This window comes from Chiloscyllium plagiosum, unplaced genomic scaffold (genome assembly GCF_037043375.1).
Source record: "Chiloscyllium plagiosum isolate Xiang-an unplaced genomic scaffold, Cpla_swu_hap1 HiC_scaffold_48, whole genome shotgun sequence".
Classification (NCBI taxonomy): Eukaryota; Metazoa; Chordata; class Chondrichthyes; order Orectolobiformes; family Hemiscylliidae; genus Chiloscyllium; species Chiloscyllium plagiosum.
In genome coordinates this window covers 403767-423176 of record NW_028270186.1, presented here as the reverse complement: position 1 = coordinate 423176, position 19410 = coordinate 403767, and the positions used below count along the sequence as shown (strand labels likewise).

General features: G+C 43.4%; 1 protein-coding gene across 2 annotated transcripts in view; it reads left to right on the top strand.

The window, feature by feature from the left end:
- The window catches only part of LOC122543000 (cell division cycle and apoptosis regulator protein 1-like), a 72824-nt gene that overhangs the window by 17711 nt on the left and 35703 nt on the right, over window positions 1-19410 (top strand). For both annotated transcript variants that reach the window (XM_043681150.2, XM_043681151.2), the window contains 6 exons: window positions 6375-6600; window positions 7408-7521; window positions 9437-9603; window positions 11430-11640; window positions 14640-14723; window positions 17206-17406. In XM_043681150.2, the coding sequence (XP_043537085.1) occupies window positions 6375-6600; window positions 7408-7521; window positions 9437-9603; window positions 11430-11640; window positions 14640-14723; window positions 17206-17406 (1003 nt within the window). The remainder of the gene's footprint in view (window positions 1-6374; window positions 6601-7407; window positions 7522-9436; window positions 9604-11429; window positions 11641-14639; window positions 14724-17205; window positions 17407-19410) is intronic.

Below are 19410 nucleotides of genomic sequence, written 5' to 3'. Positions count from 1 at the left end.
ATGAATTCACTGGGGCTATATTCCCTGGAGTGTCGGAGGCTGAGGGGTAACCTTATAGATCTTTATAAAATCATGAGCATGAATAGGGTGAGTAACAGAGATCTTTTTCCCAGGGTAGAGGGGTCCAAAACTAAAAGAAATAGGATTAAAGTGAGAAGGGAAAGATGGGTGGTGCTTGTCAAAGGAAGTGATGGAGGCTGGTACAGTGATAACTTTTAAAAGGCACCTGGATGGGTATGTGAATAGGAAGGGTTTTTAGGGATATGGGCTAAATGCCAACAAGTAGGACCAAATTAATATAAGATATCTGGTTGGCATATGCAAGTTGGACCAAAGGGTCTATTTCGGTGTTGTACATCTCTGATTCTGAGATCGTGGCTGACGTGGTTATAACCTCAAGTCCGCATTCCTGCCTGCTCAGTGATAACAATGGTGCTGAAGAGCTGTCTTCTCACTTTCCCCATCTGTCCATCTGGTTTGTTGCAGCCTTTAGTTCACTTGAGTCCACATGCTTTCAAACCCTTGAACAAGGGTGTGCTTCTGCATTAAAAATATTCAATGACACTGAATTCACTTCCTTTTCAGGAAGAGTGTTCCAAAAGGTCATGGATCCTCTGAATAGGAAAAAGTTCTCTTCACCACCTCTGTTTAAACGGATGACATGTAATGTTTAAACCATGTCTTCCATTTCTTGATTCTCCCATAGGCAGAAACATCCTCTCCATATTCACCCTGTCATGACTTTCCAGCGCTTGGTTTCAATCATGTTGCACCTTGCTCATGTAACCTCCCGTGGTTACAAGCTGAACTTGTCTAACCTTTCCTCATTTTAAAAAAAAAACCCTGCACATCACAGGCATGAGTCTGCTAAAACTTCACTGAACGACCTCCAATTTGCATGGAAGCATAAATGATTGGAGCAATTCAGTAGCCTAATCCTGCTTTTCTCGCATATCCTTTAATCAGTTTACTCCGTTATAATCCAATTCCTTAAAATCATGCAATGTTTTGGCTTCAACTTTCTGTGATCGCAAATTCTGGCTAACCACTCTTGGTGAAGAAATTTCTGCTCCTCTCAGTCCTAAATACTTTGCCCATACCCTCCAATTCTGGATTTCTCCACTATTGGGAGCATTCTTCCTACATCTACTGTGATGAGTCCTGTTCACATTTTATATTTGATGAGATTCCCCTCCCCATTACTCTTATCTTGAGCAAATATATAATCTTAACTGATTCAGCCTGTCCTCACAGGTCAATCCTAGGAATCAGTCTGGTAAGCCTATGCTGTACTCCCTCCATAGCAATAGTGTCCTTCCTCAGACATGAAGACCAAAACCACTCTCACGATTCCAGGTGTGGTCTCAGCAAGGCATTATATAAATGTAGCAAGACACCCCAGCTCTTGAACCGGCTATGAAGATCAACATACCATTTGCCGCCTTTGCTGCCTACTGCGCTTTCTGCACGAGGGCACCCAGGTCTCATTGTACATTCCGTGCTGAATTTATAGCCATCCAGATAATCTGCCACCCTATTTTTGCTAACGAAGTAGACAACCTCATTTATCCACATTAATCTGCATCTGCCATACATCTACCCATTCTCTTTGTCCAAATCACAGTGCAGTATGTCTGCAATCCTGTTTACGTCGCACCCTCTCACCCACCTTTACACCATCTGTGAATTTGGGGATATTGTATTTAGTTTTCCCGTCTAAATCATTTCTATATATTGTGAATAGCTGGGGTCCCAGCAATGATCTCTGCATTAACCCAGTAGTCACTCTGTTCTGTTTGGAAAAAGTCCTGGATCTCCCTGCTCTTTGTTTTGAAAGTGCTAACCAATTTTCTATCCAGTTCAATTGGCTTGTCATGCTCCCTCCCCAAAGAAATCCCATACACTTTACTTTTATACCGTAATATCTCATATGGGTCTTTGTTGAAAGCCTTTTGAAAATCCAAACAAACCACCTTCATTGGCTTCCTGATCAATAAGCTACATCCTTGAAGAATTCCAGTTGAGTTGTCAAGCATTATTTCATGAATCAATGTTTGCTCTCTCAGATTCTGCCACTGTTGTGTACATCCCTCCTTAAATAAGGTGGCTAGTATTGTATATCATATACCAGACGTGGTCTCACTGGTATCCAGTTGTGGTCTCACCGATATACTGTGTAATGGAAGCATAACCTCTCAACTTTTGTATTCAGTATCACAAGTGATAAACATTGTATTAGCTTTCCTGATTACATGCTGTACTTGCATAATTATTTGTGATTCATACACTCGGATACCCATTTCCAAATTTATCTGAGTTCTGCAATCTCTCCATTTTGGTAGCTTGCTTTTTATTTGTATAGGAGCAAATTACTGCAGATGCTGGAATCTGTGCTGAGAAAGCAAGCTAACTTTGAGTCGAGATGACTTGTGCCAGAGCTGAAGTCTGTGATGTCCAGCATTTTTTTGTTTTCAGTCCTTTATTCCTACCAAAATTGATCATTTCATGTTTTGCCCATTATGCTGCTTTTGCCATCTTTTATAGATAATAGACAATAGGTCTGGAAAATGTGTCGCTGGAGAAGCGCAGCAGGTCAAGCAGCATCCAAGGAGCAGGCGAATCGACGTTTCGGGCATAAGCCCTTCTTCAGCTGCAGGAGAATCGACGTGAAAAGACAATCGGTGCAAGAGTAGGCTATTCTGCCCTTCGAGCCTGCACCACCCATCATTATGATCATGGCTGATCACCCTCAATCAGTATCCTGTTCCTGCCTTATCTCCATAACCCTTGATTCCACTATCCTTGAGAGCTCTATCCAATTCTTTCTTAAATGAATCCAGAGACCGGGCCTCCACTACCTTCTGGGGCAGAGCATTCCACACACCCACCACTCTCTGGGTGAAGACGTTTCTCCTCATCTCTGTCCTAAATGGCCTACCCCTTATTTTTAAGCTGTGTCCTCTGGTTCAGGACTCACCCATCAGCGGAAACATGTTTCCTGCGTCCAGAGTGTCCAATCCTTTAATAATCTTATACGTCTCAATCATATCCCCTCTCAGTCTTCTAAACTCAAGGGTATCCAAGCCCAGTTGCTCCAATCTTTCAACATAAGATGGTCCCGCCATTCCAAGAATTGACCTCGTGAACCTACGCTGCACTCCCTCAATAGCCAGAATGTCTTTCCTCAAATTTGGAGACCAGAACTGCACACAATATTCCAGGTGCGGTCTCACCAGGACCTTGTACAACTGCAGAAGAACTTCTTTGCTTCTATACTCAATCCCTCTTGTTATGAAGGCCAGCATGCTATTAGCTTCCTTCACTACCTGCTGTACCTGCATGCTCGCCTTCATTGACTGGTGTACAAGGACACCCAGATCTCGTTGTACTGCCCCTTTACCTAACTTGACTCCATTTTAGGTAGTAATCTGCCTTCCTGTTCTTGCCACCAAAGTGGTTAACCATACATTTATTTTTAAACGCTCACCTAACCTATGCCTTACCAGTACCTTTTTGGCGCCTATTAGTATCTGCTTCAAAACTGATTTTGCTATCTATTTTTAGGTAAGTCATACTGCAACTCTGAGACTTTGGTCAGGTCTTATTTGAGGGACTGTGCGTAATTCTGTTTGCCACACTATCGGAAGGTTTTGGAAAGGACGTTGAAGAGGTTTACTGGAACGTTGCCTGCAGTATTAACTATAGCAGAGGGTGGACATGCTTGGATTGGTTTTGTTCGAGTGATGTCAACAAAGCAGTGACCTGATAGAAGTATATAAAATTATAAAAGGCATTGGTAGGATGGACAGTCAGAGTCTCTTTCCTCAGATGGAAATGTGAAATACCAGGAGACAAAGACTTAAGATGAGAAGGAGAGGTTTAAATAAGTTATGTTTTTAGTAAAGTGTTTTACACACTGGATAATAGGTGCCTGGAGCGTGTTAACAGGGAATGTGGTAGATAGCAAACTTTCACAGGCATTTAGAAAGGCACACGAACAGGCAGTGAACAGAGAGGTGCAGGAAGACTGGATCATTTTAGAAAAGCATCGTGATATAGAGGACATGAGGCCCTGTTCCTGTGCTGTACTGTTGTCAGCATGAACCAAATTTGGCTTCGTGTAAATCATTTGTATAAATTATAAACTCTTGGGATTGCAACAGTAATCCCTGTGACACACCACTCATTATATTTTGCCAACTTGAGGAAGGCCCATTTATCCCTACACTCTCCATACAGCTCTCATTTCAATATGCTGTCTCCATGGTATCAAGATGAGCTGGCAAGATGGATACAAAAGTGGCTTAGTCATAGGGGACAGAGGATAGCGGCGGAAGGATGCGTTTAGGAATGGAAGGCTGTGACTTGAGGTTCCTCAGGGGTCAGTGCTGGGACCTCTGCTGTTTGATCGAAATAAATGATTTGGGGGAAATGTAGCTAGTCTGATTACTAAGTTTGTGGACAATACGTAGATTAGTGGAGTTACATTTATTGAAGAGGATTGTCAAAGGTCACAGCAGGAGGCATAGAGTTGGAGGTATGGACAGAAAAATGGCTGACAGAGTTTAATCTGGACAAATATGAGGTGATGCATTTTGGAAGGTCAAGTGCAGGTGGAAATTATACAGTGAATGGTAAAAACCTAATGATATGCAGAGAGATCTGGGTGTGCCGGTCCACAGATCACTGACGGTGGCAGCACAGGTGGATAAGCTAGTAAAAAAAAGGCCAGTGGCATGCTTGCTTTCATTGCAAGGGGCATTGAGTATAGTGATAGATAAATTAGGCTGCAGCTTTACAGAACTTTAGTTGGTTCTGGTCATCACACTACCAGAGATGGTACAGAAATGTTTACCAGGATGTTGCCTGGTACGGAGGATTTTAGGTATGAAGAAAGGTTGGATAAACTGGGTTTGTTTTCACTGGAAGACATGAAGTTGAGGGGCAACCTGATAGACGTTTATAAGATTGTGAATGGCATGGATAGGAGAGAATGGAAAGTATGAGGTTTTTTCTCAGGGTGGAGAGGTCATTTACTGGGAGACACAGGCTCAAGGTGCTTGAGGGAAGGTTTAAAAGAGATGTGCAAGGCAAGTTTTTCACGCAGAGTGGTGAATGCCTGGAACATGGTGCCAGAGGAAGTGGTGGAAGCAGACACAATAGCAGCATTCAAGAATGAATATAGGAACGGAATGGAGAAGTACGGATCCTGTAAGTGAAGACAGTTTTAATATGGAAGCACAGAATGTGTCAGCGCAAGCTTGGAGGAATGAAGGGCTTGTTCCTGTACTGTGTAGTTCTTTGTTCATACTGTGAGTCTTTTACTTTCTACAGTAATGTTTCATGGCGTACCTTATGAAATGCCTTCAGGAAAATACAGTACATTCACCAGTTCCTATTTGTCCACAATGCCTGTTACTCTCCATTTGTAAAACAAGTTCCATTTGTTGCCTTCCAAATAAATGGGACTATCCACAAATCATGGGAATTTTGGAGAATTAGAATCAGTATGTTGATTATCTCACCAACAACTTTGCATGTAATGACTTCTCACACCAACTGTTTCCTGTTGGCAAAAGCTGAATTGCTGACTGCTGTGGATTGATGGTAATTATCTATTAAACACGGTCAAATTTTCAGGGTTTATCAGTTAGGAGGCAAGTCGTATTATTTGGGAACTTGTATCACTTCCCAGAGACTTCTGCTAAGAGGAGGATTTCAGGGAAGACTCTTGAGGCTGCCGTGGTATCGTTGTTACATTGCCCATTGAGTGCGGAGAGAGTTGAGAAACCATTATTAGCATAGAGGTCGCCAGTCCTTTTAAAGCCAAGCTTTCGCAGGAAATAAGGTGATTGGCCCCACCTTTTAATTCCTTGTAGTTTAATTGTTTATCCAAAGTCACTTGATTTCCAGGAAATACAGACAAACCACTGCGCACTTTACTAGCTTCAATTACAATAAATTGCATGGTTAAAAACTTTCCAATTCAGACACTGTCCAAATTGTTTCAAAATGTTCCTTTTTTCCCCAGCTTATCATGAAATATATATATTCCAAACAGTGCTCCATATGATGGTTAGGTGATGATCAGTGTGATTTTCCACAGAATGTTGGGACATGAGTTATTACAGGAGGACAGAAAACAAATTTGAGAGTTCAAAGCTGCTGGTTTGGAATGTGAATGAATTGTATACCGTTGAATGACCAGTGGGTTGGCCTTGTGGAGAGGGCTATTGTGAGTGAGTGTATTTGGAGCATTGTCTTCAATTGTTACTAGTATTTTGATGGAAGCAAGCTGCACTAAGGTCTTGGTGCTATGTTTAAATCACATAGCCAGTCTTTGTAGTAGCAGTGTTTTCTCTTTTGTTTTCCAGCTCTTCTTGTGATGCGATCGAGGTCCAGCGCCGATATCCCTGTCTCCACATCCCTGATACATTCTTTGATAGCAAGATTTGCTGGGTGAATACATTCCCAATGAGTGAGCCTTTACAATTGGGACAGAAATGCGTTTTCCATGTGATGGAGGAAGAATCGAGCCTGGATGAGGAACAAGAGACTCAAGTGGAACCTGCTGATGCAGATTCCACCTACAGTGCCAAGGTGAGATCTCTGGCAATGTGCACTTTAATTGTCCGTCAGAGTGCATATGAAGTGAGTACATATCCTAGTGCACTTGTCTATGGTATTTCTGTCTGTTGGCTCGTTTTTATTCATTCATGGGATGTGGGCACCCCGGCTAGGGCAGCATTTATTGCCCATCCCTAATTACCCAGAGCGTAGTTAAGTGTCACCCAGATTGCTGGGCCTATAGTGTTACATGTAGGCTAGACCAGGTAAGAATGGCAGTTTCTTTCCCTGAAGGACATTAGTGAACTGGAGGAGTTTGTTGGACAATCGGCGATGGGTTCGTGGTCATTATTAGACTCTTAATTCCAGATTTTTATTGACTTCAGATTTGACCATCTGCCATGGTGGGATTTGAACCTAGGTCCCCTGAATATTCTCAGGGTCTCTGGATTAACTGTCCAACAATAATACCAAAAGGCCACTGTCTCCCCCACACATGCACAGTGCTGTTCCCTGTCTCTCCCTCAGAAGCACTAACACAGACAGCACAAGTTCCCAATCTGTTCAAGTTGAAATTGAAACTGAAGGTTGCCACATCACTATGTGAACATTAGTTCACAAAACTATTCAGTAGTATTGAGTTTATCTATCAGGAAAACAGAGCAAGTACATGGTCAAGTTGTGCAGATTGCTCCAAGTGACGAGTTAATGCAGTTTGAAGAACCAAATGTTTGTTTCTTGTGTTGTAATTTCCCACTGATAACCTTGTCCGAATTTGAACTGTGAAATGAGTGTTGTTGCTTCCAGCCTTTTCACTGCTGAGTCTGATTGAAATTGTAGGTGATACTGTTGCAATGCCCTGACCTCCAGAAGCTGTATAGCCAGGCATGCACATTGGCTGAAGTCCCAAAAGAGACAGCTGATGTTCCTCAACATCCTAACAAACTGATCAAGGTAGGTTAACAGTCATGTGTTTTTGCAAAAGGGCTTCTCTCCTGTGATCTCGTGGGGATAGTGACAGCCTGCTGGGGCATATGCTCCTTTGCATCAGGAGTAGATGGAAGGTTATGTTTGTGTGAAATTAACGCTATCAGCTGTTACAGCAGAGATGTTTAAGTCAGATGTTAACTCCAGTCCTGTGGATCACCCATGTCCTATTGCTTAGGCTTGATACTGGATGGATAAGATGTGAAAAAGCCAAGTCATACTCTCTGGGCAGAGAGGTAAATTTCAGCATTCAATTTCTGTCCAGATCAATCCACCCACAAGTCACTGGTACACATTTTTGGATATTCCTTACCAAGATACAATAGTTTCTGATCTTGCTAATTGAGGTACATAGTTCAGTGCCACCAGTTGTCATTAACAACAGGTCATTGACACTATTAGGTTCACAAGAATGATCCTAGTAATCGAAGGCTGAATATATGAGGAACTTTTGAAGACTTGAAGTATATGCTCGATGAAGTTTAGAAGGATGACAGGAGAGCTCATTGAAACTTAGAGAATTGTGAACAGTTTGGATTGAGTGGAAGTTGGGAAGATGTTTATGTTGACAGGAGACACTATGACCCGAGGGCACAGCCAGAGAGTGATGAATCTATGGAAATCACTGTCCGAGAAGGCTGTGGAGGCCCAGTCATTTAGTATATTTAAGACTGAGATAGATGGGTTCTTGAGTATCAAAGGGGTCAGGGGTTACAGGGAGAATGAGGTTGAGAAACTTAGCAGCTATGATTGAATAGCGGAGCAGAATTGGTGAGCTCAATGGCCTAATTTCTGCTTCTATGTCTTATGGTCTGTACTCCATGACAACAGATCCACCACTCTGAGTGTCAGCACTTATAGAGAGCCACATTGTTGGAGGGTCAGCACTGAGGGAGGCCCGCACTGTCAGAGGGTCAGCACCATGTCATCAGGAGAGTTTTCTAATTTGTGGGGAGATAAAATGATTTTTTGTCTATGCAAGTCAATTTTACTGTTGAAGGAGTGAGTTTGTTACATTACTGAATCAGTGGCACCAGGATTTATGGAGCTATGGAAACACTGATGATGGGTCTCAGATTGCTCGAGCTACTGTTAGTTTCAGAGCAGCCCATAACTTCCAGATCCACAAACAAAAAAACACGTTTCTCTGTACCCCTCTGTTGGTGTGAATGCAATGACAGAAACATCAAGAAATGTAAAAGAGGCATTCCACCAGAAAAGACCAAGGCTCACTGATGAGTTATTGAAGTGAAGAACAGCCATTATTTCACAGACATAGTGTGTCACCATGGCTGAAATGAGAGACAGTTTTTACTCACTCTTGTGGTCTGGACTTTTCATCTTTGGAATTTTGTTTAGTCCTGCATTATATCAGCCCAACTGTCTGTGTCTTTTGTCTGTTTTAATCATGAATATCTGAGAGTGCATGTACATTTGGGATTCTTAAAGGGTATTGTTTAAGTCACAGTAATAGATTAGTAATCTTTGCTCTGAAATTGATTGAAGTTGTTTGTATCATTTTCTATGAATGACAAAATCTGGTGTGAATCTTTTGTCTACAATTCCAGTCAGTCATACAAATTGGTCACCCTTGGGGTGTGATTGGTATTTTATACATTTTGGGACGTGATGTGAAACAGTGAGGTACGATTATTCGTGCACTCTTCCTGGGTAGGTCGTGAAAAGTGCAATGGCTGCTACGTTTCAGGTATGTTCCATGGACTGTGAAGCTTTTGCGGATATCTCAAGATGTGTAAGTTGCTGTATAAGTGCAAGTTTATAGTCTCTTCACCAAGGTGCAAGTTGAGCTGCCATTTCTTCAAAGTCTGTTTTTTGGTGGATTTCATTCTTGTCATTATTTCTCTATTGTTTCATTATGCAGTTTTTGGTGGGGATGAAGGGCAAAGAGGAGGCTGTACTGATTGGAGGGTCATGGTCTCCATCCCTTGATGGCCTCTGTCCAGAGAAGGATCCTAGGGTACTCATCAAGACAGCCATTCGAACCACCAAATCCTTGACTGGCATTGATCTGAGTGTCTGCACTCAATGGTGAGTTTGCATCCAAGCATAGCAGGGTGGGGAGCATGGTGGGCATAGCTGCATGTTGCTTTATGTAATGGTGAGGTCACCCTGATGAGTGTGAGAGGAATTTCATTGAAATGAACGCCGTCCATCATCTTGAATCGCAGGAGGAAAACTAGTTCAGCTGTGCACTCAGTCATTCAGCGCTGGGGCATTGCAGGGCTTGGTGAATGAACCAGCTTCACCCATCAGTTCAACACCACATTCAAGTGTGCAGCTAACAGGAAAGATGCAGAGTCTGCTCATGATATGGCACAGAATCAAGGAGAGATGTGTCCTGTAGGGTAACACATGCACACCACAGAGGGGCCATGTCTTAGAGTAAAGTCAGATAAAAGCATCAACTAAAGCATGAGCAACTGAGTGAGAGACTGGGCAGCTGTGATGATAGTTCTTCAGAGCCATTACCCGAACAGGCATCAAATAGAATTTCATGTTTTTTGGTTTAGAAGAACACAAGGCCATCCTTGCAGTGGGCTATGAAATTGTACTGATGTCCTGTCACCTGATGTATGATGTTTCTGCTGTAAGCAGCCAGGAGGCTGACCCCTTACCTCTGGTCATTTGCTGCTGTGACCTTTGTTTGAACAGCCTCTGTCAATATTCTGAATGATAAAAAATTGTTTAATGCTGAAGAAATCCCAAACGTTCTTCAAAAGAAAAGCCCAGTTTGTTTCTGTTATGTTCAAAATATCCAACCTACTTAGAGTCTCAGTTGCGTGTTTGTAAATCCAGAACTGAAAGGAGCTCTGACAAGGAGAACATGTTGCTTCACTTGATGGCCCTGCTGGATTTGCCCAGCAGTGCAAGATGGTTCAGGTCAGCAGGTGAAAATGGCATGGGCTGTCTTGTTCTCTCTCTCTATTTCACACACCATCCCTGTTTTTCTTTGTCTCATTCACTGGCTTGTTCATTTTTTTTGTTTCTCACCGTCTCTTATTTTCCCACTCTTCCGTTCTCTCTTGTGTATTTGCACTGTCTACATCACTTTTGCTTGATTTTAGTTTTCTTCAAGCATTCTCTACCCCTCTGTCCCATGTTTTTTCTCAATCTCCATGTTCTCTTCCCTTCTCCCTCCCCTGCCTCCGTCCCCGCTCCCTTCCCCGCCTTCACTGTCTTCTCCCTTCCCAGTCTTCCCTCCTCTCCCTCCCCACCTCTCCTTCTCCCCTGGCATCCCTCCCCGTCTTCTCTCTCTATCCGTTTTCTCTCTCTCTCTCCGTTTTCTCTCTCTCTCTCTCTCTCTCTCTCTCTCTCTCTCTCTCTCCCTTCCCCCCTTCCCTGCCTTCTCTCTTTCCCTCCCCCCACCTTCTGTCTCTTTCTGTCCCTCCCTCCTCCAGCTGCGTGTGTGGTCTCTCTCTCTCTCTCTCTCTCTCTCTCTCTCTCTTTCTTGCTGACCGCAATCCCTAACCCAGAGTGTGTTAGAGAGGTGGATGGTGTTCACTCATGTTCACGTCTGTGTTCTGTGCAGGTGGGAGCCAGAGTTCCCAGTCTGTTGAGAATGGACAAGGATTAGCCCGGGTGCAACTAAATCAAGTCCTCAGATTCTCATCAAGTAGCTGTTGCCCAACTCTGAAGTCAGTGGTCCCACTTGTGCTCACTATCTCTTGAACTGTCTAGTAACTCTTGAGCTGAGTCTGTCTGCAGCTGCTGAAGAGTGCAGCAGGAAGTGAACATTTCTGGGAAAAGGGGGTGAAATTGAAAGCTGGGGAGATGATGCGGGACAGTCGACTGTGAGCATTGGATTTCTGGTCGTGTGTGCTGCTATATCCAGTAACATTCTTCCCTTGTGACAGGTTTCGCTTTGCTGAGCTTCGCTACCATCAGCCTGGAGAGCTCCGTGAAGGGCGGCTGCTCCCAGCCCGCGTGGAGACTGTGGTTGTATTTCTGCCGGATGTTTGGCATTGCCTCCCTACTCGCTTGGAGTGGGACGCACTGTCCCTGGGATACACGCAACAGCTGACTGACAGGGACCAGGCAGAGCACAAGGACACGGACCGAGATGAGGCATTTAATCTTTTTTTATTACTCCATTCTCTTACACAAACACTGACACAAACATTCCCATTCATACACACACGTGCACAGTGGTACCCCTCCACTACCATAGCAGGGATGACCAGTAGCACTCAGATGACGTGACCATTTGACGTCCTTAAAAGATTTTGTCCCTGAAATTTTCAGATGATGGAGCGGAAAATTATTGTAGCTCCTCTCGGCACTCTGTGTGAATGTGGAGGGGGGTGTCATTCTCAAACACAGCAACTGTCCATGTCTCAATTCCTTAAACAGAGTCAGGGTAACAGCTAGCATTGTAATTTGCACAGAACACCACCTGAAGGATGATTTAAACCCTCCTTCCTGGAGTTAGATTCCAGGACAAGGTTGACGTTTGTACTTCGTCAATCTATGACTCTTATGTCGTGAAGGAAACGTAAAGGGAACTCCCAGTAATGCTCAATGCTAACACAATTTGTCACTGTTTCTGGAAGGAGCTGAAACTGAATTTAAGGATTACAGTTATACTCAGCACCTTCATTCAGCTCTCAGGATGTGGCAGTGCAGTTGGATTGAACATGGTTCAGTCTGTGTTTCCCCAGGGAAATTGGGTGAGGGTCAATCTCTGGTTCCTCACAACTTAAGAGGACGTAGATGATTTGCTTGTCTTCTGCCATGATGTGACACGGACTGAGGTATATTATATCTGTCCAGTGTACTGTTGGTGCACAGTGGGGTAATAGCAAATCTGCACAGAGAATGTAAATAAAAGCCAAAAGAACTGCAGATACTGAAAGTCAGCAACAAAAACAGAAGTTGCTAGAAAAGCTCAGCAGTTCTGGCAGCATCTTTGGAGAGAAATCAGAGCTAATGTTTCAGATTGAATGACTATTCCTCAGAACTGTTTTAATTAGAGAAGGCAAGATCAACATTTACTCACTGTCTTAGAGCCGTGACTACATATTGTCTAATCTGAATACCAGACTGTGTATTTCTGCCTGAAGACTAGAGAACAAACATTTCAACTTCCAAAAAGCTCTGTTTAAGGAAATGTGAGGTGGCATGTGTGCAGAACATACGCACGCACAAATACACACCAAACACCACACCTTTGCCACACACACGCGCGCACATACAAACCTATATCTGTGACATCCTCAACACTTTCTTTAACACTGTTTATGATGCAGTTTTCCAGACAATTTATTGTTCCTTCCCCTGACGGGCTCTATCCTTTCAGCTCCCAATCTTCCATCCATGTAAGGAGCAACTGCTCTCTGTGTGTGTGTGGCCCATTTCCACATTGGATTTTCAGTCCAACACTTGCAGTGTAATTTCCATCTCATTCGACGAACCAACACTCCAAAGACTGTTACTCAGTTTTTCCAAAAGAATCCTGCTCCCAGGCTGGTGTCCATTCAAAACAGAGCTTTATACTGGTAGAGCAAGTAGTGAGTTGGGAACAAGTAAGCTTGTCCTGTTGTAGCGTTCACAGAAACTATAGACGAACATCCCGTGGACTAGGGATTCGATACATTATTAAAATATGACCTGACAACAAGAGTTCTGCAGTGATGAGAAAATGGCATGTTGGCAGATGAAGGAAGTTCATTCACCCAAAATTTGAACACTGGCTCTGAGCTTAGCAGCCAGAGGAAAAGTAATAATGAATGTGTGGGGCCATCTGTTGGCAAATTCAGTTGTGGCATAGCAATTGTTGGTACAGTATTCATAACAGCAAAAGACTGCCCCATCAGTACCGTATCACAATGATCAGCAGAGACAGCCCACTTGTATATCGACCCAGAGCTATACAGTGACCAACATCTCCCATCAGTACTGTAACCCAGTGTCATACAGTGATAGACCTGTCCCCACCAGTACTATATTCTAATGTTATACAGCCTTGTCCCCACCAGCACTATACCCCAGGGTTATGTCGTGACAGACCTGTTACAACCACTACTGTATCCCACTGTTACACAATTAGCATGTTCAACTCAGGCTGTAGTTGGGTGAGGCCTACACCTCAGCCTGAAGTTAGGATTTGCTCTACATGAGATCAAATGGTGATAGATGTTTGTCAAGTGACAAAGCTGTGGATGCGCATTGTTGAAATGCACTGTGTAGTAATCTAGCATCATGCCGATATGGCTGTAACTACTAGAGCTGCTGGATGCTGTTTGGACCATATGACCTAAAATTTCTAACAGTCAAAGTTCTCCCTGACTGTCTCAGTGCTGCGAGCAGATAGCAACATCTTCTCTGCCCCATGCGCAGAAAGATTTCAGTGATGCAGTTCAAATGTGTCCTCCTTTGTTATTATCTGTGTTCCATGTCCCAGCCAATTAGTGCTCTGGGAGCGCATCTACATCTGGGAAGCAATGGAGGAGTTGGAAGCCAGAGCAGGGATGGGGAAATGAACACCCTGATAACTGCAGATCTGTCCTGGGTCTGTTTGGGGACAGTGCATGGAGAGCTTTACCCTGTATCTAACCCTGTGCTGTAGCTGTCTGAGAAATGTTTGACATTACTTTCAGCTGTTAGAAATATGTCTCATTCCTTCACTCTGAAGAGCAAAGTTGTGAAGCATAATTGCACAAAGAGGGCTTGGTTCCCTGATGTGCACAACTACAGGGTAGGGCAGAAGGGGAGGAAAATGTGAGAAGCAGGCTGCTTTATTGATTGGATAAAGACATGGAGTTTCATTCTTATGTGTGCATGCGTTTGTGTTTGTGTGAGCACTTCAAGTTATGAATCTTCCCTTCCATTTCTGTAATGGGCCTCTTCACTAGGGAGTAGATCTCCTTGTTTAGGATGATTATGCAGACGATCTCACGTTCCAGGTGATGGCTGTTCCAGACCGTGCACAGTACAGGGACATGTCCAAGTCTTGTATGTGGCTGGTTGGTGCAATGACAATCTAGTCTGTGATATTTGATAAAAGAAGGAACTTAGTCAATATTGTTGGCTGCTCGGAGTAATGTAAGGCATGTTTCTCTCCTCAGCCTGAAGAGAAGATGGAAGAACAGGGAGAAGACTCCCTTCCCACTCCAACCCAGTGGAGCAGTTTGGACCTGAAGACGATGAAAGTGAGATGTGCTTCTGTATCACAACCCTCTGTCACACTCCTCTCTGCACGTGCCACTTCATAATGCTGTCATCATTTTTTGTTCTGGATTTGCTTCAAATCCCTTTTGATTTGTTCAATCCTGTCTTTACGTCCTAACCCTGAAACTCTGTCTTTCATGGCATTGATGGCATACTACACACAATGTTCAGTTTCAACGTATGTCACCGCTAATTGCGAAGAACTCTCAAGTCAGGAAGCTGTGGATTCGAGCTTCAATCCACTACCATGAACGCAAAGTTAAAAATCGCACAACACTTGGTTATAGTCCAACAGGTTTACTTGGAAGTACAAGCTTTCGAAGCACTCCTTATCTCAATTTTAAATGGAAGTCCCCTCACTCATAACGGTTCCTCTTTGTCTTAGTCTTGCCCAAAAGAGAAAGCGTCCTCTGGGCATCCACTGTTGTCAAGTCCATTCAGTCCTTGCATATTTCAGTATGACCACCTCTCATTCTGGTAATCACTAAACCAACACAGCCCAACCTGTCCAATGTTTCTTCATCTTCAGCAACCTGTGAAATGTTTGACCCACATTTGGTGGGTCTGTTGGCTACAGGACCTGGATAAGTGACATTAGCGCTACATGAAGGCAAGGAAGTGCCGGCCTCCCAACAAGAGAGAATCCAATCATTTCTCCGTGACATTCAATGACATTGGCATCGTGGAATGCTAGAATGTTACAGTACAGGATGAATTCATTTGACCCATCATGTCTGTACCGGCTCCCCCAAGAGTTTCCTGGCTTGTCCCATCGTCTAGCACTATCTCTGTAGACCTGTAAATTCATCACTTTGAAATATATATATTGCTCTTTTATCAAACTCCTATGGAATCCACTTCCACACTCCTAAGCAAGCACATTCCAAGTCCAAACAACTCACGAGTTAGGAGTTTTCACCTCATCTCATGCCTAATCTCTTGCTGACAGTCTTGAAATTGTGACCCCCCCCTTCTCGTCACTGACATACCAACTTGTGGAAGCAATGTCCTTCTTGACCCTGTTAAAATTGTACATAATTTTGAACACCTCAGTGTGGTCATCTTTTAATATTATTGATGTTAATATTGTGGGTATTACCGTAGACCAGAAACTCAACTGGACCAGTTTAGAACTGAACTGTGCAAGTACTGTGGCTACAAATGCAAGTAGAGCCAGTGAAGAGCTCACTTCCTGATTTCTCCAGTGTCAGTCTGCCAAGTGCAAGGCAAACATCAGGAATGTGATGGAACACTTTACTTGTCTGGATAAGCACTGCTTTAGCAACAACACACTGAGATTAACAGCATTCAGTTGAATCAGCCCCTTGCTTGGCACCTCATCCACCACCTTCCAAATCCACTCCTTCCGCCACCAATGATCAATAGCTGCAATGTTTAGCATCAACAAGTTGCACTGCAGAAATTTATCAAGTTTCCAGAGATAGCACCTGTCAAACCCACAATCTCTTCCATCCAGAAAGCCAAGGGCAACAGGCACATTGGAACACCACCACCTGCAAGTTCCCTTCCAAGCTACTCACCATCCTGATTTGGAAATATTTGGCTATTTGTTCACTGTCACTGACTCAAAAACCTGGACCTCCCTATTTTATGGCATCAGGGTGATTCAGAAGTAGCTCACCATCACCTTCTCAAGGCCAACTGGGACAATAATTGCTGGCCTATCCAGCAGTGCCTAATTTCCACAAATGAAAAAAATCAGTCAAGTCAATCTTGTCTAAACTGAGTATCATGGGTTCATTAAGATCTAGTATAACTAGCAAATGATCACTATAAATGCTAATTCCCTTGCAATACACCTCCCTACTTGCTGGACCTGCGTAACTAACTGATTTGTTTCCCAAGCTATTTGATCCCCTTCTACTCACTTTAAATGAAATGCTTGCTTTCTGCCACAATGGACAGGTTGACATTTTGTCACAATATATTTCATCTGCCAAATTACTACTCATTCATTTACCATATTTATATCCCTTTGTAGACTTCTTGTATCCTCTTTCTAACTTCCTTTTCCAACTGTCTTTGTTCCATTAGAAACTGTACATCTGGTCTCTTCATTGGAAAGTAATGGGTGTTGCTTTGAGGCCACAGCTGTGATCATTTGGCATTCCATTTGTTACATACTGCCAACCTGAAAATCATCCACTTATGCCTCCTGACTGATTGATTGCTGTTAGCTAACCCATCCCTGATCCATGTTCCACCCAACACTGTGAGCTGCTACTTTGAGAAATAACTTCTGTGGTGACACCTTGTCAGATGCATTGAGTGTGTCGACCTCTACAGGTTCCTTACTTTCTGTCTCCTCTGTGGAGGTTTCCAAAGTAAAGTTACTTGCTGTGTATGAGATGAAACTTGTATGGGTATCAGTGCATGAGCAGCAGAATGCTTTCCTGGATTCAAACATCAATCAGGCGCTGACAATTTTTCTCAAAATTTTAGGTGGAAGATTTCCGTCGAGAGCTGAAAGCAAGGAATCTGAATTCCAAGGGAACAAAGGCTCAACTTGTGAGCCGTCTGGAAAAAGAGCTGGAGGAGGAGGCAGCAAAGGAAGAGATTGAAAAGGATGAAACTGCAGAACAGAAAGAGGCAGCAGTGGAAGCTACGGAAGAAGAAAGTTCACCTGCGGAGGAGCAGAAGGAGGTGAGAATATTGACGAGGTTGTATGTATGGGACACAAATTTGAAATTTGCACATGGTTCTCAATTTAAAAGCGTATTCAATCTTGAACAAGAAAAGTATAAAAAGAAATGAACACCACCTGAATGCACAAATCTTCGAACATGACTGGGTAGTCCACATGGCATTTGTTGGAGTACAGGCATTATTAATGGAGGTACAGCACAAAGTTAGGGGCTGTGCTGAAGCTTTTTAAAACACTCTTTCAACCCTGCTTAACAAAACACAGATCAGCTTCGTGTACGCAATAATTATTGCTTATTGCAAATAAATAGATTCCAACTGCAGGTAAGCAGAAGTGGTGGAAAGAGAAATGGGGAAGTTGTGTTTTTTAAGGCTAGTATCACAGCAGTGATCAGAAATGAAATAACTGAAGAATCATCCACTGATGCTTTGTAGGTGGAGCTAAGAAATAAGAAAAGGATGGTGTTTTTTGGACCAACCCAGATCCCCTCAAAATATTGCAAGACGGCAGCCCAGACCCTAACTTTTCAAGTTGTTTTAAGCAGGTGTGTAGAGTGGATGTTCCAGGAGTGATACAGCTGACCCAAGCACTCAGTTTGTTTAAATCAAATTGTGTTTACAGACTACTGAATGAATCGTGAACCAAAGAGAACCGAATTTAGAATAACTTAATCTAAGTAAAACCCCAGTCGACTCTATGGCAACTTAATGACGCTGTTCCAAATATTTGCAAGATCCACTTAAACTCCCGCTTAGTAATAAAATGGTAAAACCAAACCTCTGTTGAATCTGGGAACTTTTCTCCCCAGCTCAAACTTGACCAGCAGCTTCAAACAGACTGCTTGCTATCACCAAACCAAATCACATCCTGAACTGGGAGAATTTGGTCATTCCCCTTTCATTGTACAAATGTTTTCATAGAAAGACTTAAAAGCTTGCTCAAGTAGATATTTCCAGACATATCGGAACCTCCGCCTTTATGACCCCTCCTGAAAAAAAACCAAGGGCAACATGACCTTGTTAAAGGGGCAGCACGGTCACAGGTGACATTATTGGGGTTTCACCATAGACCCCCAAATAGTCAATGGAAATTAGAGGAACAAATATGCAGGGAGACTGGGTACACTTGAAGGAGGAATAGAGTTGTCATAGGGGATTTTTATTTTTCTAATATCGACTGGAGTGCCGTGGCTTTAAGGGCTTAGATGAGGTAGACTTTGTTGAGTGCATTTAAGAAAGTTTCCTCAGGCAGTGTGATGATCACATTAGATTCCCTATAGTGTGGAAACAGGCCCTTCGGCCCAATCAGTCTACACCAACCTTCTGAAGAGTAACCCACCCAGACCCATTTCCCTCTGACTAATGCACCTAACACTATGGGCAGTTTAGCATGACCAATTCACCTGACCTGCACATCTTTGGACTGTGGGAGAAAACCGGAGCACCCAGAAGAAACCCACACAGACATGGGGAGAATGTGCAAACTCCACACAGACAGTCACCCGAGGCTGGAATCGAACCTGAGACCCTGGTGCTGTGAGGCAGCAGTGCTAACCACTGAGCCACTGTGCCACCCCTAGCGAGGGTCCTCCTCAGGAACGGGCAAAACTCAACCTACTCTTGGCAGGACAGGTGATGGAGGTGTCAGTGAGGGAGTATTTTGGGAACTATGACCATAGTTGTATTGATGTTAAAATAGTTATAGAGGGGGACAAAACTAGCCCTCAGGTTCTAAACTGGGGCAAGGTGAATTTTGATAGAATTAGACAGGAGCTTGGAGGGGTTGATTGGAGTGGTTATTGGCAGATCAAGGGTCTCCGGCAAGTGGGAGGCCTTTAAGAGTGAGATAGCTAGAGTTCAAGGTCTGTATGAGGGTGAGAGGCCAGATTGACAGGAATAGGGAACCCTGGATGACAAGAGATATTAAGGCTTTGACCAGAAAAAAAGAGGAGACATGGCTCAGGTATAGGCAGCTGGAGGTAAATAGATATACAAGAGCTTACT